The sequence below is a fragment of the Gorilla gorilla genome, chromosome 8 (assembly GCF_029281585.2).
Source record: "Gorilla gorilla gorilla isolate KB3781 chromosome 8, NHGRI_mGorGor1-v2.1_pri, whole genome shotgun sequence".
In the NCBI taxonomy this organism is placed as follows: Eukaryota; Metazoa; Chordata; class Mammalia; order Primates; family Hominidae; genus Gorilla; species Gorilla gorilla.
In genome coordinates, this window is record NC_073232.2 from 124,444,181 (window position 1) to 124,466,626 (window position 22,446).

Consider the following 22,446-nt stretch of genomic DNA (forward strand, 5'->3'; position numbering starts at 1 on the left):
TGATAGGAGAAGCACAAGGAGGGTTTCAAAGGTCCTGGTAATATTGTTCCTTGATCTGGGTGCTAGTTGAATAGATGTATTCACTTTGTGATAATTCAAGCTACATGCTTATTACTTATATACTCTTTTGTAACTATTATACTTCAATAAAAAGGTATACTGAAAAAGTCATTGCTACTTCTCAAATTAATCTGTAGGTGTTTTTGCCAACATGACCCCACAAGTTCTTCAAGCCCAATTTAAAATATGCACATATTCATTAAGCCCTGGGGAGAACAAACCACAGATAACCTTCCACAGCAGAGATGGCAACACGGTGGCAAGTCTTCTCCCACTTCCCAATCCCATGACCAAGGTCGGCACTGATAAATCTAACCAGGTCACTTCTGCCAAGCTCAAGAAAACACCACATAAGCACTACCAATCAAGTTAAAGATAGGGCATGAAAGCTACTCACCATGCCCATCCAATCACATTTCATACAGTGCTTTAAACATAGGGAGTACCAAAAAAAATTCTTAATTCTAAAAGCAAATGTAAATTCTAAAAGTTAAATCTAAAAGACTTGATAAGCAAAGACAACTTTTGTGTAGGTACCCTTACCAGTTGTTCACCATTGTAGTGACCTTCGATAATGCGATCATAGGAGATTCCAACAGGTATTATCAAGATGTCTGGGATGACATTGGTAGACAGAGTATCGACCACAACTGACAAAAGTCCTGCCCGAGCACAGGAGGTTTTTCCACTCCTAGAACGTGTGCCTTCCAGGAAGATCTCCAAGAATTGCTGCTGTCGAAGTAATTCAACTATATGCTGGGATAAAAGAAGAAAGTAAAACATACATTCAAGACCACTCAACTTAGAATGAGCTCACAAAAATTAAATCTTTAAAAGCAAGACAGAAAAAATGATAACTTCACTACTGACAAAGTATCTTATTCACACTAATAAAACAGCTCCTCCAATGCTATATTTTGGTAATAACAACAAGAACAACAAATTACCAAACTCAAGCAATAATCACTCCAGTTACTCAAAGAGCAGTTTTTAAAAATCTCAACTCAAAAGAGTCATTTTTCCTTCCACTGTGATAACCAACACAATGTCCCTAAGGATAATTAGAGATCACACATACCCCATGGAGCAAAGCTCTATAGAGAACATCTTTCCGTCCATCTGGTGTTTCATCGAGCCTTCGTCGTATGAAGAAGCCCCCAAGCTTATGGATCAAGGTACTACAAATTCAGAATATATGAATTATTTACAAAGAAAAATGTAAAAAGAATACTCACATTCCAAGTTAATTGAAAACATTTGCCAAGTGGATACAAGCCATATGTGCCGTTTGAGCAGCTGACAGTAAAAATGCAGGCATTTTTTTCATTCTCCATATTATCGACATGTTTCAGTCATTTACATTGTTCATCAGTCTTTGGGATATCACTGTGTATAATGAGCCTCTATTACATCTGTTCCAAGCCAAAAGGAGTTTGCATGACATATTACCCGTAAAAATGATAGTATAGATTTTAAGAGGATTATAGAACACTTCTAAATTTTAAAATCCTGCCCAGGGTCTCAAGACACTGACCCTTAGACATTCTGAAATTTGCCCATGGCATGTTTACTACAAAATGAATATGATGTTTATTATGAAAGCTCCTTGGGGGAAATTTTCTCAAATAATTATTGTTTACAGAGGATCCTTGTGAGACAAAAATAATTTTATCCAACTGAAACCAAGCATAACCATCTTTCCAAACATGAAACAAAAATGTGCTTCATTTGCACATACACAGGCATAAAACGATTCTTTTCCTAACCCTATGTCTCTTTCTACAACACTAATTTTGATATGAAGTTGAAACTGTCTAAGTCAATCTTTCCAAACTCACAGCCTCCTATTCTTTTCAAGTAGAGTGATACTAATATAAACATTAATATATATTTTTGGTATCCTCTACAGCAGTGGTCCCAAACCCCGGGGCCACGGACCAATACCGGTCCCTGGCCTGTTAGGAACTAGGCCACACAGCAGGAGATGAGTGGCAGGCAAGCAAGCAAAGCTTCATCTACATTTACAGCCATTCCCCATCACTTGCATTACCCTCTGAGCTCCGCCTCCTGTCAGATCAGCAGCTGCATTAGATTCTCATAGGATAGGAGTGCAAATCCTATTGTGAACTGCACATCTTCCCATGAGGGATCTAGGTTGTGCATTCCTTATGAGAATCTAATGCCTGATGATCTGTCACTGTCTCCTATCACCCCCAGTTGGGACCGTCTAGTGAGTCTACACTATGATGAGTTGTATAATTATTTCTTTATATATTACAAAGTAATAATAATAGAAATAAAGTGCACAATAAATGTAACATCCTTGAATCATCCCAAAACCATCCTCCCCACCCCCATGGTCTGTGGAAATTGTCTTCCATGAAACTGGTCCCTGATGCCAAAAAGGTTGGGGACGACTGCTCTACAGTAAATAGAAGGAGGCCACAGTAAGGTGTTGCCAAAGCTTAGTATCACTCTTTGAGAGTAAAACTCTGCAGAATAAAATGAACGAGATGAGCCATCCACAAAAATAACACCTGAGAAGTGGTTTGTGAATGGGTAGACTGTCATGTAACAAAAGAAAGCTGCACAAAAACAGGCTGGGCTAACTACAGCCTGCTGTGTCTGAAGGACAGGTGAGCTACACAATCACTGGCATAGAGTCCATGAAAGGGAAGTTGGATTACGAAAAATTATCAGTGTTTATTAAGCAGTTCCAAGAAATCCCAATTGAGAACCAAATGTGAAGGAAATGGGTACAGGAAATATTCTAATTACAAGAGAAGCAAGGCTTCTCTAGAGCCCCAGTGGAATAGTCCTCTTCCCTCTAAGTCTGTGCCCACCAGAAACTTCCTGATGACTTTCTAATTCAGTTTCCCGGTTCCTTGTTCCTGGAGAGAGGTCCCCTGGAGAGCAAACACAGATATTCTAATTCCTGGAAAAGCACATCTACCCTGTAGGATCATACCACACGCTACTACAGCTAGCTGTCTGTCTACATTATCCATTAAGCTATGTGAAGGCAAGGACTATATATTTTGTTCTCTCTTGTCTAAAGCACAGCTGGATAAATATCACTGACTGCATGAATCCATGGCTTCTCTTCAGTTGGGTCACAGGAGTCTGGTTAGCTACAGAACTCTGAAAGCCTATAGAACTCTGAACCAAGGGATTAAGAAGGAGCTCCTTAGACTGTGATACTGAGGACATAGCACACAAAGGTGACGAAGGCCATCTTGTGAAGCTCCACCTGCACAACCTGCCAGCCCACTTTCCTTCCAGTCTCTTTCTAAATTCATGCTCCTTTTATCCACTCTCTACCCACAGAGCTGACCTTAGAGATGCTTTGTCCTTTCAGGTTTGAAACTTTTAATTTCCCAAACCAGCTCAACCAGTTCCTCACCAATTCCTTGTTGGTGATCAGACCTACCACCTACCCAGTTTCCTAGGTGGTAAACACCTGGGAATCTTGCTCCTTCCTCTCCCCCTCTATTGAGCCCCCATAGGGACTAGCACTGGGTCTTTAAATTCGAGCTACTAAGTACTTTTTAAATCTATGCCGTCATGTCCAAAAACAATACTACAATTTAAACCTCCATTATCTTCTGCCTGAACTACCCTAATGGAAGCAGAATTGATTTCATTCTTTCTAATCCAGAATGACCTTTCAAAATACAAACCTGATTATGTCATTTCTCAAGTACAGGACAGACTCTAATCTCTTGGCTTAGAAATTGTTTTGATCCAGCTTTCACTACCTACACAGCTACCACCTCCAGTCTCTGATCCTTCCTAATGCATCCCATATTCCCACCTTACCCAATTGTCCATCACTTCCCAACCATACCATGCTCCTGTATCTCTCCGCATTTGCACATACTATTTCCCTTGAATGGAACGCATTGAGGAAAACCTCTAAAAAACCTTTCAAAAGGTGAAAACCTCTAAAACATACCTTTCACATGATGTTGTACTTTTTAAGTGGTTCTAGCTCTCCTAAATTATGAGGTCAAAGTAACAGGTATGGTTGTCTTTATATCACTAACCCTTCTCCCACTTCACTGCCCCCTCCTCCACCAAACAACTCCCTACTGCTGAGCCTGGTATGGTAATTTGCTATCTTGCCTTTGTAATTGCCTTCTATCTATTTGATAAATAATGCCCATAAAGTCTAGGTAGTCACAGTTCACCAAGTATCCCATATAAAATATATAAATAATGATGATAGTCTTAATGTATTTTTGCACTCTCCAAATTTTACACAATAACTATGTATCATTTTTATAATAAAAGAAAAAAGGCTAATGTCATCTTTACAATAACATATCGAAAGCTATAATTTAAAAAATTAAAATTCAAAACATAATCTTTTTAATTCCTTAAATTCCAAAATAAGCTCATCTTACCTGAAGATTGGGATGTTGAGATTATTGCCTGAAGCAATGTATGGTGCTTTGATGTTATGGCAGAAGAGAATGAAAGTGAGCAGCAGATAGTCAATATGGGATCTATGAACTGGTAGAAACAGAAGCGGCAAATTCGTCTAGCAAAGGGAAAAATGCCAAATTTAAAACTCAAATGTAAAATTCAATCACACTTTGCAACTGCATATTTGGCTAGAGTCACTCAAACACTGGCTAATCAGTGACTCACTCTTTAAAAACATTTTCCAATAATAGGAACTTCCTTCAATGTAATGCTTTCTGAGCTAAAAAAAAAAAAGAGCAACTATAACAACAGAAATAAGTTGGGGGAAGAAGAGCAATCAAGAGTTCCAGTTGACCTGTACGCTTTCTGAGAAGCAGCTCCACTGATATAAAAAGAGCACAGGTTTTGGAGTCAGGCTTGGTTTGATTTGAAATCCAGGGCAAGTCACTTACTATCTGCCACTTGAGACACCCTATTTATCTATCTATGTCTCTATTGCTTCATCTACAAAATAGGGATTGTTCTACCAGATTTTCAGGGTTGTTGCAAGGTAACTTACAAAAGGAATCCTGCATATTGCTAGTAAGTACTCCTGTATCCCATTTCTCCTCCCCAAATACACAGCTATTGAAGTTATCACAAATGAGGGAAATCTTCCAAATGGGTTGAAATACATCACAGTACACAAGAAAACATTTCCACAAGAACTCTAAAATCACTCTACAATTGAGGGGAAAATGGGGTAATAGATTCACAGAAATTCTTGCCTCAGTTGCAGCTTTAACCATCTCAAGTTGACCTTTGTGAATCTGAATGTTCCAAAAGAAGCTGTTGAACAGTTTTAGCAGCACCCACCCAGTCAGTCTGAAACAAAGTACAAACAAAAAAACCAACATAAATGAACACACATTATTTTTACATACAAGCACATACAGTTGACTTCTGTCTACTTAAATTTATGGACCTACAACCTCAAAGTACTTGTAAATGACTTAGTGTGTGTGCACATGCATGCATGTATGTCTGAATTGCTGAACTAGAGCTAATTTTATACATATATATATATATATACTACTTACAGAAGTATCCATTTATTATAGACTACAGTCATATTTCACTCTAATAACATTTTATACTGCAGAAGCAAATGACCAAGGCGAATGAATATTTAATGAGCAGAATGATCCCTCTGATGTACACAAACCACTCCTTTTATGACTCAGATAAGTGAAAGTTGATTCACAAGCAGTCTAGGTGAGCAGATGTTAGTAGTAATACATTGGCTGCTATCAATTAACAGATATGAAGGCACCTTCAAGCCTACCACAGTGCTACTTCACACGAAAGCTGAATAAGAATATAAGAAGAGTTTAATTTAATATCAGGATTCATTAAAACATCTTTTGGACAAAGAGAACTGTGCTAGGAAAGTTCAATAATTCAGTCTTATTTGCTCAAATCAGCATGGCTGTGATTGAAAGCTTTCTGTCTTGCCTTTTAATACCTGATCATTGCCGGTGAGACAGTGGCAACCATTTCTTGAAGAATCCTTTTAGCTTTCTTTTTCACTTTGTTAACGGCTTTTGATTGCTGCTGGGCAGAACTATCAGGGTTTAATTCAGCAGCCACTTCTGCAATTGCCTCTTGTACTCTGGTATGAAAATGGAAAGAGAGACAATGTAATTGTTTCTATACTACATTCTGTATTCAGTATTTTCTAAACTGCAGCTGTAAATCACAAAACAAAACGTATGTTCTCTTTAAAATGCGGTAACATGAAAGAATAAGCTCAAGCTAGAAGTGCTCTTTCTGGCTATCTATTAAATATTAAGAATATTATATTCCTAAATCAATGAATCTCTGAAGAATCTGGAAAGCAGACTTAAGAATTTAATTCAAATTTACTGGGTGACAACTATGTGAATTTGAATGTTCCCATTAAAGTGTGAGGGACATGAAATTGTACTCTAGCAGAAGAGAGAAAAAGAAAGGTTATCCCTTTAGGCATATAATTCAGAGGTATCCAAAAGTCTACTACCAAATTAATGTGTGATTTTTCTTTTGAAGACTTAATTTACTTTTAATTTGTATTGTGACTCCATTAGTAAAACTATATGTAAAACTCTGGGAGGGACCAAAAATGGTCATAAATATTTACAAATTTTTTCAACTCAAACCAGTAATTTTTAAAAGGCACAGCTCAAGATCAAAAGAGCACAGCACAGAATAATAAGCAGTGAGATAAAAGGAAACATTTAATCCAGTTTTATAAATCTTCCAGCTGACTTAGGGGAGAAAGCATGAGGTTCAACCTCCTTAAACCACTTCTAACATCCCAGTTACTAGTCAAAACATCTGGATGAAATAAATGTACTTGAAGGTTTTAACAAGAAAACAGAATATATAATAATCTAAGAATTTCACATAATTGTGTTTTATCCCACTGGTGCTGATTTTGGACTAGTGAAGTACAGCAAAATTCCACATAGCCCCATAATTCACTAATACAAAAAGACCAATACCAGAGGACACTGATGCCCCCCAAGTCTATTCCCTAAAAAGCATTCAATGCATTCTGACCAGGAATGTTTCTACACGTCATTACCATGACTGATGCACCTCCATTACCAACTACTCACTCATCCATTCGAGAGGTATCTCTTGAGTACATATTATGTGCCAGCATTGTTCAGGTCTTAACAAACATAACGAAGAGTCTACAGATGACACTTATGAATTTAAAGCAGCCTTTTAATTCACCCTGGTCTCCTGCTCCCCAAATCCAGGTAGATCTCTAAAACTGGCCACACCAATGAGGCCAGTACTCTAGAATCAATATTCTAGAGTATGGGAGTTTGGAACATCTTCACCCAAACTCCCATATTCTAGAATATTTATTTCCCCATTCCACCTGAGTTTCAATCAGTCTTTCCTATTGTAAGCAAGCTCCTGTAAGAGCAAAGGCAGTAATTCATTCTGTTAAGATTGCTAGCAATTACTTTCTAGTACAAGAATTTGTACCTAGATACTCAGTAACTGGCAAAAATATCAAACTCAATTCTCTTTCGGCTATAAAATAGGAAATACAATGTCTCCAACATTTATATTACAGAAAGCAGAGAACTCTGGAAATATGTGCATCTCTGAACTCCTATTTGCCTTTCATGTTTTAGAAACCCATTCAATTATTAATCCATAAAACAAGGCTGCTATTCCCACATGGCACTGTCACCAAAGCACCTGTTCTCCTGCCTTTCTTTAGTTTTCTTTGGAGCTTAACATTTAACGTTTGGAAATGTGAACACTTCTTGAGACACAGTCCCAGAGAAACTAAAGGTTACTAAGAATTACTTCCCCCTCCCACTCCTACTGCCCATCCCTGCCTCTTCCCACCTTTACACCTTGCCCCGCCCTTACCTACTGCTGTTCAGCACATTTTCAGTCACATTGGTGGCAAACATGCCCTTATGCACATCTCGCTCTTGAATAAAAAGAACGTAAGAAAGGCGTCTTGCAAGCCATCCGCGGTGTCTGTGAAAATGATTTAGCAGAGAAGTATTAGAGGTACCCCTAAAACAAGTTGCTTAAATCATAAACTAATTTTCCGCCCATAAAAACAAAGCCTAATGTCATCTCTTTCTGAGATTTAGGGTTCTCCTACAGCAAATTCTCCTTAGTAGTTCAGAATGTTGTGCAGCCAGTTTTATTCATGTACTCTCAGCTAAAACTGAAACTTGGAATTTGTGTATTAATGTTTGAATAGTGTTACTGTGCTGAATAACCCTAATATGAAAACAAAAGAAATAAGAACATCTGGCTTTATCAATACCATTAAAAAGGCAAAAATGTTTAATGCTATATATAAGCTATATCTATTCTGATAAACCATACAGCTTATATTTATAGCTATGGGCTATAAAAAGACAAATTTGGAAGTCTTTTCCTATGATCAAAGACTAATTTTTTTTGTCAAGTTTTTGTTTGTTTTTTCCTAAGATAATCACTGATTCTCTAATTGAATTGACAAGGCAGATCAGTTGAAAGAAGTCAAGCATGATCTAAATATTTGTACTCTAGGCTAACGAAGCCAGAATTTCTCACTTTTTCCCCCTTCACATTTTAAATACACCTGAGGGATAGAACATATTCCTGTCAGTTACAAATGACTATGTGGTGTTTAGATGGGAGGATGGAGAGATGAGTTTCAGAATAAGAATGCTACAAGCTTTCATTATGTAATACTTTGAAAACATTTGTAATGATTACATGATATCGCATTATCATTATCAATTCAGTAACTCTGAAAAGACCCAGAATACCCTCAATAGAGAAAAAGTAACTTGAAAGAGAACTGTTTATGAATCACCTATTTCTTCACCTCTCCTTCCTGCCATTCTCTTTTTCTTCCTCCTTTCCTTTGTCTAAATCTTCCAAAAATTTGGCCCAATATATTAAATGTTAATCCTAAAATCCTCCTTCAGCCAACATTTTCAGAAATATTATTGGTATGTACAAAGTCCAAGCTCTCTATGAAATCCCTTTGCAACTGACTGAAAGCATTGTGTGTGTGTGTGCACATGTGCATGAGTGTGACAGTGACAGAGTGTGTGACTCTGTATGTGAATGTGTAAAAATGTTTTAGGCTTTGCTTCATAGAATACACAGAAGAAGTAAATAGCTGAACATGCTGCTTATTTCACTGAATAGTTTCATTCTGCCTCGTCATCATGGCAAATGCGATTTTCCTTAACTGTCTCTAATTGAGGGCAAGAAACAAACCTCTTGGCTTTACCTATAAAATATCTACTTACATAAGGAAGACTCTGAGATCCCTTTTCTTAGGATCTTATCATCTTATCAAAAAAAATTCAATGGACCAAAGTCTCTCCCCTCTTTTTTAAATTTAAATTTAAATGTAAATTTAAAAGAGAGAGAGAGAGAGAGACCAGCAGCCTGGGAATGATCTGCTCATGTACTTAGACTTAAGTTCTATTTTTAAAAGTTTTATCCAAGTATTATCCAAGTATTATCATTCTCATATGTGATCTCATCATCAAATTATGAGAAGTAATATCATAAGGGCTTCAAGTAGTTGATTTCTTGCACTAATTTTCATAGAATTTCAAGTATTTCTCATCTGAGCCTATCTGCCTGCCTACTCCAGGTATCTATTTTTAGAATTACAAGGACTGCTAGCATTTGGCTACTGATTCTCTTGCCTCACAGACATTCACACAACCTTTCGACCCTCCTTCCCTGTCCCCTGGCCTAGAGTCAGATAAAACAAAGACCCTTTTCTCTCACACTGGTGCTTACAAGCCTATCCCCATATGCCTAGAAATTGTAAGAACTCTAAGTAAAGTCTTGGGTAAATAGTAACTCAAACAACATTTGCTCAACAGAGAAAATTTCTTTTAACACCCTACAGATTGGGCAGATTTCAATAATCTATACTTTTTTTTAAGTATTAAATAGTCATAATAAATCATAAGAGATTCAAACCTACCGGTCTTCTCAGACAAATATTTCCCACATTTTGGCATACTTCATATGCAAATCAATATAAGTCAAAGAACATTCTAAGTGACATCTACACTCCCCTGAAATTATCTGTAAGTACACAAGTGGTAACAGTAATAGTTCTCTCTGTGGCTATACTGCTTCCAATTTTCAGATAATCTCTCTTGTGTCAGAAACTCATATTCTATTCACTCTCAGTAATGCAAAGCAATTCAGCTTAAAGTGTGTTAACTGATTATTATGAAGCTTTTCTTTTGAGACGTATTAAAAACATAAGAAATTTCTTTTTACCTTGTGTGAGTTTCATTGATATAAATAACATTCCGCAAACCCAAAGACGGGATACTGGGGTTGAAAAATTTGTCCTATATAAAACAAAGTAAATGTAGACATAAATACACAACTAGATTGACGGTGAAGAGCTCTCATTATGAGTTCTTGACAACTTTAATATCAAGCATAAAGACAGATATTGCCTCAAAAATCTAAGTGAAGAAAAAAGTTTATTGAAAAGTACTTTTTAGCCTTCAAACAATGTCATAAACTCAAAATTCATCTTTAAAATCTTAAAACTAGCCTGGCGCAGTGGCTCACACCCGCAATCTCAGCACTTTGGGAGGCCGAAGCGGGCAGATCACCTGAGGTCATTAGTTTGAGACCAGCCTGGCCAACATGGTGAAACTCCATCTCTACCAAAAATATAAAAATTGGCTGGGTGTGGTGGTCGGTGCCTGTAATCCCAGCTACTTGGGAGGCTGAGGCAGGAGAATTCCTTGAACCTAAGAGACGGAGGTTGCAGTGAGCCAACACGATGCCACTGTACTCCAGCCTGGGCGACAAAGCAAGACTCCATCTCAAAAAAACAAAAACAAAAACAAAAAAACAAAAACAAAAACAAAAACAAAAAACAAACAAACAAACAAACCACCTTAAAACCAAAGGAAACAGTACCCCTTGCTGCTTGACTCCTCATCTCCACCCTGAAAGAAGTGAAGCTACAAGAATGTCAGAGATTTCAGTTTTCCCAAAATACAAAAACCACACTAAGTACCATGCAGTTATTGTTGCTTACTAAATCTCCCAAAATCCCTGACACAAAAGAGTTATCACCATTTTCTAGGTGAGAAACTAAGACTGGGAGAGGTTTAGGATTCAATCTTATGTCTTGATCTAAAGAGTATGGTCTTTCTATTACCCCTAAATAACTGTCCATTTAATGAGAAATCGTCTGTCTACTGGTCACCCTCTTTACATGTGATCTTGAAAGATAATCCAGAGATAGCTTTGCTGAAAAGATAGTCTATAGCTTTATCAATATGGGCAAAAAGGTAACTGTTCCACACTTAAATGCTGAAAAAGCACAATGTTCCCTCAACAAATATAAAACTACTTAAGTGGAATCTCTTTAGAGAAAAGGAAAACAGGATTTCAGAGAAAAGATAGCAAATATCATACAGTTACCAATAAAAACATTTTTAAACAAATTATTTTAAATGATCATGTCATGGAAGTAATTCAAGATCAAGTTCAACTCCATCAGGTACTATAGTAGGGCAAAAATCAATTGTCTGTTGTACTATCTACCTTTACCCTTTACTCCAAACCATTACCACCACCAAATTATTTCCAATACCCTCTGACTTAAGAACACATTGTAGTTATTGTTTTAAGTATTCAAAATTAGAATTAGACTAGATGTCAGATCTAAAAAGAAAATGACATTCTGTTTAAATCTTGATTTCAAGTGGCCTATTAATCTGAACTAGCTTTACTCCTAGGCTAGAAATTTCTGTGATTCTTGAATTCTACCAAATTCTTGCAACAAGGTACTTGTGGTTTAAAAGAAGCAATATTTATAACAAGACATTCTTCAGCAGATCTGAACACTTAACATAAACTGCTTGGGTTCCACACAAATCTCTCCCATGTTAGTAAACCCCTTTATACCAGACTCAGAATTCTACTTTCTGCCAAACCAACCTTGAGTAGAAAATTCACACAGCACAATTACCTAGCCACACAAGTTACAAGCAACCTCTATAAATGGCAGGCACTTAAACGGCAGAATTTCTTCATCCTAATAACTGGATCCCAGAGAGAGCTTAACATCCAGATATGACTTTTAAAAGGCAATTCTACTGCCTTCAAACACAACTACATGAAGTTCTACGTTCCTGTGCTAATTTGTCCTTCTCTTCAACTACCACCGAAAATATACCTCTCACCCACTTGGCTCTTCTCAAAGACTGCACTGTAATGCAAAAGGTATTGCATGGCTTGTGTTTTTTCAACAAAATACAAACAACAAACCCATATACACTCTCTTAAATCTTCATTCTAACATTTTAGTGACAATCTTTCACTATCACAAAGTCAACAGACACCTTCCATTAGCAAAGGCTCAGAGCAAAGTCACAGCTTTAACTTCTTATTCTGTCCCATTATCTCTTTCTTATCTTGCTAGAATTTTAATGTTCAGTGCTAAAGTTCAACACCTAAAAGTTCATGAAGGTTCCCACTAACTCCTTTGAAGACTTAACCGAAAGTAAGATCTACTCTCCCCCTTAAAATCCTACTACAACCTCAAAAGAACTAGAATGTTACCTAGTATCAATTATGGGACCAATATTTACTGAATAAATAAATGGAAAGAAAAAGTGTGTCAACATCTTTACTTGAAATATTTGGTTCATAAACATGGGTCTCTGTTCTGAAAGTGAATTTAGTCCAATAAGACTGCCTACTACAAAGCTGGAAATCATATTTTATGCTGAGTATTAGGGTCAATAAGCAGTAAGGTTCTTACCCAGCTCTGGGGAGTGCAGGAGTAACAACATCTTCCAACAAACGGCCTTTTCCGACTCATTAGGCTTTCTTTCCATTTTAAAGTTGCAGATCTGAAGACGGTGGGTCTAAAGCCACACTCACCCTGACAAATATTAAGAAAAAAATATAGTTTCTAAATGGCAAGAGAATATTTGTCTACTTGATCTCAAAATCTAAAGTATTTTGAACAGAAGACAATCTTATGGCATATTCTGGGTGATTTTCATTTAAGTACTCCCTCCATGATCGACACTTGGATAAAAGCTTACCACATAAGCAAAAGTTGAGCACCCAATGATAGTAATAGCTACACACTGAAGGCAGTATTCAAAAATTTAAAAACTAAATTGTAGAAGGTCAAACAGACTTCTGACAGCTAGATAAATCAATTCAGACTCCTGGATCTCTAGTCTAACAATTAACCTTACCCCCTTTTAAATCACACGGTCGCACTACAGAACTATAAAGGCCTTACATAGTGAGCAAGTTTTTATAATTTTACTTTAAATAAAAAACAGGTAAACTTATATAACATTCCTTTATCTTGTCAAGGGAACTTAAAGACCAGAATTTAAATTATAGCTATACTATTCAATTAGGGTCAAACCTTGCTCTTCTATTCTAAAAATGCTTAACTTTGAGCTCAGTTGCTCAAATCTCTGTCATACAGATATAACATTCTCAAAATTAAGCAAAAAAAAAAAAAAACCACTATTTTTTACATAAAGACAATTAAGATATTTAAAATACGTCATGTTATATTGAAATAGGAAAAACAATCCAAGAAAATGTACGCCTTTTGGATTGAATTCATACTATAAGTTCCTAATTTTTTAAAGTTTACTTCTATTATAAAATTCATGCTTTTCAAGTATAACTCATGGAAAGTACATACCAAGAGAAAGAAAGAAAAAAAAAAATTCTTACCAGACCCAAAACTACTACTAGGGTTTTTTTCCTATGCAAAATGATTATTTCGTTTTCTAACATAATCAGTGTACATAAATTTTCTAACCATTTTTTCTTCCCAATATAATGCCATAAAATTTTTTATTAGGCTTCATAAACATACCAGTTTCTGCAGCTATTAATCTTGACGTGATATTATGTTGCTGCCAGTATTTGCACCTTCACAAACATCATTGAAATGAATATTTTTAGGCTAATGCTTTTAACTCTTATCCTAAACTTACCCATTCCTCACTTGTGTGCTTACATCGACCAACACTGTATTCTGATGAATTTGGCAGATAAGAAACATCTATTGTACCAAGGGTCAGTGCAGATTCTTCCATGTCACAAAGTGTAATTCCCAAATCATGTGCTATAAAAAATAGGTACCATTTAAATTAACAAGGAATCGAGAGAGTAAATACTAGAACTCAAAATTCTGATTTCTACATTACTTTGCTCCATAATGGGATATCACATGAACTGACAGACTTCTACCATGTTGAGTCACAAGGTAAAAACTGACTTTGATGTGTTTATATGAACACAGTTAGGCTTCCCTGACTAGAAAAAAAAAAATCAGCATTTGTATTCTAAGACTTCCTGAATACATAAGGATACAACATTGTATCCTTTGTATCCACACAAAATAGCTATGAATAGTATCCAAACAAAACATAGTATGCAAACAAAATAGTATCCAAACAAAATAGCTATGAATTGTATCCAAACAAAATAGCTATGAATAGTCATTTGCAAATGAAAATAAGAGCTTATTCTTATTTCATTTTTGTTAATTGAATAGTTCCTGGCAGAAGAAAGGCATGTTTATTTAATTAAGGCAATTAGGGCACCCCTTAAGTTCCCGTACTTAAATTAAGATCTTAATTTTCTTGTGATGTCCTAAAAGAACATTTTCACTTTTAATACAAAGGTAATACAAAGCTACAAAGCTCTGAAAGAAAAGCACACTATTTTGAAATATCTGATGTATAAGTTTTCATCCTTTTTGATAAGCTTTTTTCTACCCTAAGGAAAAAGATTCACTAAGAGTAAACTCCTAGAATAGATATTAACCCAAAATATAAAAACTTTCAAACATAATCTCTAGCCTCACATTATTTTTGCTTTTGGCTGTTTCTCACCTGGCCTAAAATTATTCCTTTAAAATCCTGAAAGGTCATGTCTAGATTAACAGTGTTCCTTTGGAAGGCATATTCCAATTTCTTTACAATCCCCACATGGGTTTGCTACAGTCACTGTTATTCTCGGCATAACCACCTATGTCCTTAAAAATTTAACATAAGTACAATCTAACATAACAGGCTAGGGGAGAGAATAAACCAATGCACCTGGGATGAAAGTTCTTCTGTTTCATAACATAAAACTTCAGGACTCAGCTATCAGTTTCGGGTGCAGAATGTCCATACAACAGAGGAGCCGCTGCTGCCTGAGAAAATGAAGTGAAGAGAGGATGAGGAGAGGACAAAGAGGCTCGTTTGTGCCAACAGGAGGTCCACGTTTTGCACTTCCTCCCTCCGCACAGTTCGCTCTAGGTCAAGGAGTAATAAAGAAGCAATATCCCAGAGGCACCAGCCAGCAGCATGCGCTGAGGGAAGCTGACTAGAGGATCTGAAAAGGACAGAGGCTGGAAGACCAGCTCTGAGGTTTAAATCTTCCACTGCTTACCATCTGTGTGATTTTTTATTACCATAAGTTGGTTAACTTCTATGCCTTAGTTTTCCCATCTGGAAAATGGGCAGAATGATAGCTCTTACCTCCTGGGTTCCTGAGAGGACGGAATAATATAAACAAAGGGTCTACCACAGTGTGTAACACACAGTGAGCGTTCAGTCCAATCAATGGTAACTCTGTCATTAATTATCTCCAGCATACCTGCTGCTCTCAGAGTACCCCTTGCTGCCTCAATGTCCCCTAGGGACCCAGGCGGGCTGGCTCGCGGCACCTCCGCGCGTGCAGATGCTTAGGGGACTGAGTCCATAAGGACTCCTTCCAACCCAGGGGAACCCATGCCCCAGCCCAGTCTCCCCAGGAGAGATGAATCCTGATCCCCACCCCTGCACGAGCCCGACCCATTTCTCAGGGAGAAGACCGGAGCTCGGGTGTCAGGGAATAGGGGACACGACTGCCCCAGCAACTTGCAGGAGTCGCACCAGCTCCATGCACTTGTCCCGGCGCTCCCGGCCCGAGCAGCCTCCCGCAGCCCACACCTGCCCTGGCAGTTCGCACCCTAGCAGCTCCAGCTTCGGCTGCTACAGCAGCCCGCACTTCCAGTCCCGGCCAATGCCAGCTGCAATGGCGCACCCTGATGACGCAACCGGCGCATGGTATTGTCGCAGGGCAGCCGGCGAGCCAGCGCCGGGGGCGGGGCCCGGCCTGCGAGCCTCAGGGAGCGTGAGTGGATCCGAGGGTGGAGTGTATGTGCCTGTGTGTGGCTAAAGATAGTGTGTGAGCGCCTGGACAGATGGTTACACTGCCTAGGCCATGCGTGTGTGAGTGTGTGTGGGTACCTCATTCTGCTTTGTGTAAATTCAGCTTATCCGGGAGCTTGTCCCTCTTCCAGGCTCTGTTGGGAATGTGCGCGTGGGCTATCAGCTTATGTGTGTGGTCTGACTTTTTATGAGATCTGTAAGACTATGTAGGATTTACTACGAATGGGAGAGGCAGGGATTGCAAATGGCCATGTTGTGTAATTTCTACCAAAGTGGCTGAGTGCGTTTTCCTTTAAGGAGGAGAATGAGATATGAAAAGAAGCAAATAAGGCTTGTAGGATAAAAAGCCTCAGTTAGGAGAAATAAGGGCTTTTTTCCCCCTTCGGACTATATGTTACACAGCATGGTGAATATAGTAAATAATAATGTATTATACAGTTCAAAATCGCTAAGAGTACATTTCAAAAGTTCTCACCATGAAAACTGAGAAGTATTTGAGGTGGATATGTCAATTAGCTTGATTCAGTTATTCCACATTGTATTCATAAGTCATAACATCGATTTGTACCCCCTAAATATATGCAACTATTTAGTTAGTTTAAAATATAATTAAAAAAAAATGACTTGAAGTAGTCTGAGTTCAAGTCGGCCTACCTTTAGCCCTTGGAACAAAATAACACTGACCACGAAGTTCTTTCACAATACCTGTCATGCCATTGACAAGGCCAATGATTATCAAGAGCATTAGCAATTTAGAAGGAAAAAGATAATCTTTTTTATCCGGGGGGTGTTGGCACACATCTATACTTCCAGCTTTTCAAGAGGCTGAGGTGGGAGGATTGCTGGAGTCTGGTAGGCAGGGGGTTGCAGTGAGCCAAAATTACACCACTGCACTCCAGCCTGGGCAACAACGAGACCCTGTCTCAAAAAATAATTATAATAAATAAACTTTTACGTGCACTCAAGCAACAAACATTAAGTATGAACTAGAATCTGTGAATACAAAGATGATTAAGGCATATGCCCTTCCCTCAAGCCTCTGCCGCCAGTCCTTGTCCCTCCTACACTCACTAATCCTAATCCCCTATTCAATACAAATCTTCGCGCATATCCACCTGGAAAAAAATCATCTACAGCCCCCCATAGGACAAATGCCTGAGCCTGGAACATAATAAGGCCTCCACAGAGAGGCCTCTGCTATTCCCTCTTCTCCAGCAGAAGCCTTTTACTTCCTCTCTGATTGTTCTTAGACAAGCCATGGGCACTCATCCTCTTAATTCTGCTCATACTGTTCTCCCTGAAACTCTACAGTTCCTTCCTGAACTAGTTCTTCAGGCCTTCCCTAATCTCTCCAGCCCTCAATAACCACACTTTCCTGTGATATCTCAAATATGTAATACAATACCACACCTTGGATCTTTCTCAATTTCTTTTCAAGTCTTCTAGACGATTACAAACACATTATGTCAGTGACTTGCCTCAGTCTCTTAGTTAACACCAAAGTCTCTTGTTGTATAGTAAGCACTCAGTACTTACTGGGGCTAAGGAACAATTAAAAAAAATCCTTCTCTTGAATTTTTCATGCCTCTGTGTATAAATCTTGAACTTTCTTGTACCTCTGTGTATAAATCCACCCCAAAATGCAAATGTTCTCCTCTTTTGAAACAATCAAAAACAATGGGAGTTGATATTCATATTTTTAAGAAGATTTTGAGCTTCTTGAGGTCAAAGACCCTGTCTTTGTTCAACCCACACACATAATCTTAGCAATAAGCACACACTTAAATACTCAAGCACTTTATGTTGACTAGAATTTTAATCCCAAAACATTATGAAATTTTGTGTACAGGTTATTGGCCCATGACAAGGAAAAAAAGAAAGAGGGGAAAAAATAAGGGAAAGTCTTAGGGTTTGAAGTCACTACTAAAGAGAAAGTAACAACAAATTCACTAGAGAGAATACCACAGGAGTTTTAAAATGTAAGCCAAAGGGAAAAATGGATCATCTTACATAAAATTCATTTGTAGGCAACTCTTCAGTAATGCCTGTTGCACAATTGTTACTGTGGAGCTGATGTACATTGCAATGTCAGGTGTTTCGTGTTACTTAAGAATTGTTTTGGAAATAGGTGACACCCTTGGCAATCTGCTTTATGAAGAGAGCCACAGTAATTTATAGCAATCCAGTCTAGCCAGCTAAGATGGAGCAACAGGACTGAATTTACTCTCCTGCCTAAAACAACTAAAAACAAAAACAAACAGGCATTTATAAGACAATGGCTTTTAAACGTTGTGCTGGACAGTGGTCCTTGAGGAGGGAAAACAAATGAGGTGAGCTCTATGATTGCCTTGATTTACTAACTAGAGGGAGCAGCCAAAAAGAGCTAGGCAGACTCCCTGAGTTGAAGAGATAGAACTGGGAGAGCAGGGTGGCCAAAGCAGCTGGAACTGTGAGTTGTGTATCAGAAAGGAGAAAGCTACACAGAGAAAGGAGCTGTGGAGATCTACAACAGATCTCACTCCAGTCTTCCGCTGATTAGAGCATGTGTGTGAGGAAGCTACCTAAGGGCAGGAAATAATCATGTATGAAGAAAAGAGAGAGCAATTACTAAAGCTTGCACAGGGTAGGAAATTAATTCTGTTCCCACAAGGCAGAGTAGAAAGATACCCAGTGATCATATAGGACCAGAAATAGTGCCTGATCCTGGCACCCCGACTGGAAAACCTCATAATTCACAACTCAAATGGTTTTGCTTCAGTAGTGGGGCAAAATTAGCCCTAATGTAAAAGCTACTCTGATTCTATCTTAGAAATGTTAAAAGCCAGCCACCAAAGGATTAAACCGTTTTTAAGAACAAAGTGTCCCAGAGCAAAGCACAAGAATATTTACAGGAAATTAAAAATAACCAACACCTAACACGGTAAAATTTGCAACATCTGGAATCCAAACAGAATTATCAGGCATGCGAAAAGAAGCAGGAAAGTAATGAGAAAAAAAAAAATCAACCAATTGAAATCATCCCAGAATCATCTGGGAAAAAAAAGACATTACTGTACAGAGGAACAAAGATAAGAATGACAGCAGATTTCGCATCAGAAAAATGCAAACCAGAAGATGGTGGAGCAGCATCTGAAGTACTGAATGAAGAACCTATCAATCAAGAGTTCTTTTTATATTAATATATAGTATGTACATTTTATATATTTTTATATATATCAAAAAAATAAAATAAAAACATATTTTGACATCAAATTGCCGAAAGAATTCATCACCAGCAGGACTGTTCTATAAGCAATGTTAAAGAAAGTCTTTCAGGCAAAAAAAAAATGCTGTCAGATGGAATTCTGAATCTATGCAAAGGAGTTAAGAGCTTAAGAAACCACAAATACATAGGTAAATAATTTTATCTTTTAAACCCTTTTATTTTAATTTATTTTATTTTATTTTTGAGATGGCATCTCGCTCTGTCACCCAGGCTGGAGTGCAGTGGTGCAGTGGCGTGATCTCAGCTCACTGAAACCTCCTCCTCACAGGTTCAAGCAATTTTCATGCCTCAGCCTCCCGAGTACCTGGGATTACAGGCACCCACCACAACGCCCAGCTAATTTTTTTCTGTATGTTTAGTAGAGTTGGGGTTTCACCATATTGCCCAGGCCGGTCTCGATCTCCTGACCTCAAGTGATGCGCCTGCCTCGACCTCCCAAAGTGCTGGGATTATAAGAGTGAGCCACCATGTCAGCCATTAAAACTCTTTTAAAACATGATTGCTTAATGCACAAACAAAAACAATATTTTGTGGGGTTTATAACATGTACAAATAAAATGTATGACGACAACAGCACAAAGTCCAGGAAGGGAGAAGTATTCTGTTGTAAGATTCTTATCTTACGCACCAAGCAGTATAATATACTTGAAGGTAAACTGTAATAAGTTAAAAATGTATACTTTAACTCCTAAAGCAACTACTATGAAAGCAAAACTAAGAGTTATTGTTAACACATCAACAAAGAAGCTTAAGTTGAATTTTAAAAATGTTTAATGAATTCAAAAGAAGGCAGTAAATGATGGGGGAGAAAAGAAAGAATAGATAGAATAAAGAGAAAATACATGGCAAGATGATAGATTTAAGCTCATCTAAGTAATCGCCCTAATTAAAAGGCAGATATTGTCAGATTGGAAAGAAAATGAAGATCCAATGATATGCCACCTATTTAAAAACTCACTTTAAATATTAAGACAAGTAAAAGTAAAAGGTTAGAAAACAGTATGCTATACTAATGCTAATCAAAAGAAATATAGGCGGGTATATTAATATCATATAATTTCAATACAAAGAATATTATCAGAAATATAGAGGATCATTTTATAATGATAAAAGGGTCAATTCATAATGAGGACAAACTGATTCTACATATTTATTCCTCTAATACAGCACTTCAAAACATATAAATCAAAAACTAATCAAATTGCAAGAAGAAATTTTAAAAATCTACAATTGTAGTCAGCCATTTCAATACCCCTCCCCCAATAACTAATAGAACTGTGGGTAAAAAATTAATAAGGATGTAAAAGGCTTGTACAATACTATCAACCCAACTTGATCTAATTGACATTTATAGAACATGCCACCCAATAACAGGAGAATAAACATTCAAGTGTGCACAGAACATCCACCAAGATAGGTCATATTCTGGGTCATAAAACAAGTCTTGATGCACGTATAAGGATCCAAATCATAAAACATATACTCTGAGCACGGTAGAAATTAGAAACCACTAACTTAAAGGTATTTGGAAAATCCTTAACTATTTGGAAACTCACATACTTTTAAAAAATCATGCTGTAAAAAAGAAATAAAAATGAAAATTTGTAAGTACCTTGAACTAAATGATAATGAAAACACAATATATCATACTTTGAGGAATGCAGCTAAAACAGTACTTAGAAATTTATGACACTAAAACACCTATACTAGAAAAAAAGAAAGATCTCAAATTATTTATCTCAGATTCAGCCTTAGGAAAAAAGTATAAATTAAACCCAAAATAAGCAAAACAAAAACAGAAAATAATAAAGGGCAGATATCAACGAAAGCAGAAAAATTTTTAAGTAGGAAAATAAAAAACAATTGAAACTGAAAGTTAATTTTTTGAGAAAATCAATAGAGTTAATGAACCTCTAGCCAGATTCATAAGGAAAAAAGAGGAGGACACACATTATTGATATTAGGAACAAGAAGAGTGACAGCACTACAAATTCTATATACACAGTAATACAGCCTTTCATTACCCAAGCTAGTTGCCTTTTGTTTTCAGGGTGGTGTACCAGATGTTAGATTTCCTGTCTTCATAAGGTGAGTCTGATTAGATCCTATAAAAAGCTGGTCCCATCCATTGTACCAGCAGAGAAGCTATTCCCTCTCTGTTTCCCTCTCTATGATTTTGTTCAGGACAATCTCCTGGCCAACTCTGAAAATATAATGAATTGTGATACCTAAGCCAATTATGAAAATGGCACACACCCTGTGTTTGTGAAAGTAATGCACATGTACCTCTGTGTACATTGCATTTTGTTTTGTTTTGCCATTTTCCAGATGTTCGAGGTATTTTAAAATCTTTGTTCTGCCATCCTACGTATTGACCAGTATACCTGCTACATTTTAACATGGCTCATTCTCATGATGATGCTGCAAGATATTATGATCCTTAATTTACAGATAAGAAAAATGGGCTCAGAGTAATTAAATAAATTGCCCAAATCAACCAGACACAAAGCAGCACAGAAGGGATTTGAACCTAGGCCTTTCTCATACCAAACCTCATATTCTTGACAATAATTCATGCTGCCTTCCTAATAGTCCCTGTTCAGAGGCTCCCTTTCAGACTGATCCAGATTTGTTGACCAAACTTCCCTGGGTGCATTTGTTCAAGTAGCTGCAGGTCTACCTATGTATAATAGCATTGCTCTACAAGAATATTGTAAGGACATTGTTAACTGACTTGCAAAAATCTAATGATAAAGTATCTATTAAATTCCCTTATATAAAATATAATGATTGTTCTATCAAGAACTTTTAAAGGAAGTAGTTTGGCATGAATTATTGTTACTGGATTCATGCTCTTCTCATTATGACCTACTTTTCTTTGGGCTGCTTTTGTTTATTTATTTATTCAGTATATATTTATAGAATATCTACTTCACGCCACCC

The 22,446-nt window shown here is 37.3% G+C and overlaps 1 protein-coding gene across 3 annotated transcripts in view; it reads right to left on the reverse strand.

The window, feature by feature from the left end:
• GPAM (glycerol-3-phosphate acyltransferase, mitochondrial) overlaps positions 1-22,446 on the reverse strand; it is a 71,235-nt gene that overhangs the window by 17,844 nt on the left and 30,945 nt on the right. The window contains exons 1-11 of one of the 3 annotated variants that reach the window (XM_004050104.5): positions 16,036-16,125; positions 15,138-15,235; positions 14,028-14,158; positions 12,815-12,937; positions 10,300-10,373; positions 7,906-8,019; positions 5,993-6,139; positions 5,256-5,352; positions 4,467-4,603; positions 1,139-1,238; positions 604-816 (exon numbers count right to left, since the gene is read on the reverse strand). In XM_004050104.5, coding sequence (XP_004050152.1) covers positions 604-816; positions 1,139-1,238; positions 4,467-4,603; positions 5,256-5,352; positions 5,993-6,139; positions 7,906-8,019; positions 10,300-10,373; positions 12,815-12,937; positions 14,028-14,129 — 1,107 coding nt within the window. In that variant the 5' untranslated portion in view covers positions 14,130-14,158; positions 15,138-15,235; positions 16,036-16,125. Of the gene's footprint in view, positions 1-603; positions 817-1,138; positions 1,239-4,466; positions 4,604-5,255; positions 5,353-5,992; positions 6,140-7,905; positions 8,020-10,299; positions 10,374-12,814; positions 12,938-14,027; positions 14,159-15,137; positions 15,236-16,016; positions 16,126-22,446 lie in introns of those variants that run through there. The other 2 variants (XM_055352141.2, XM_019035412.4) reach the window with 2 other exon arrangements.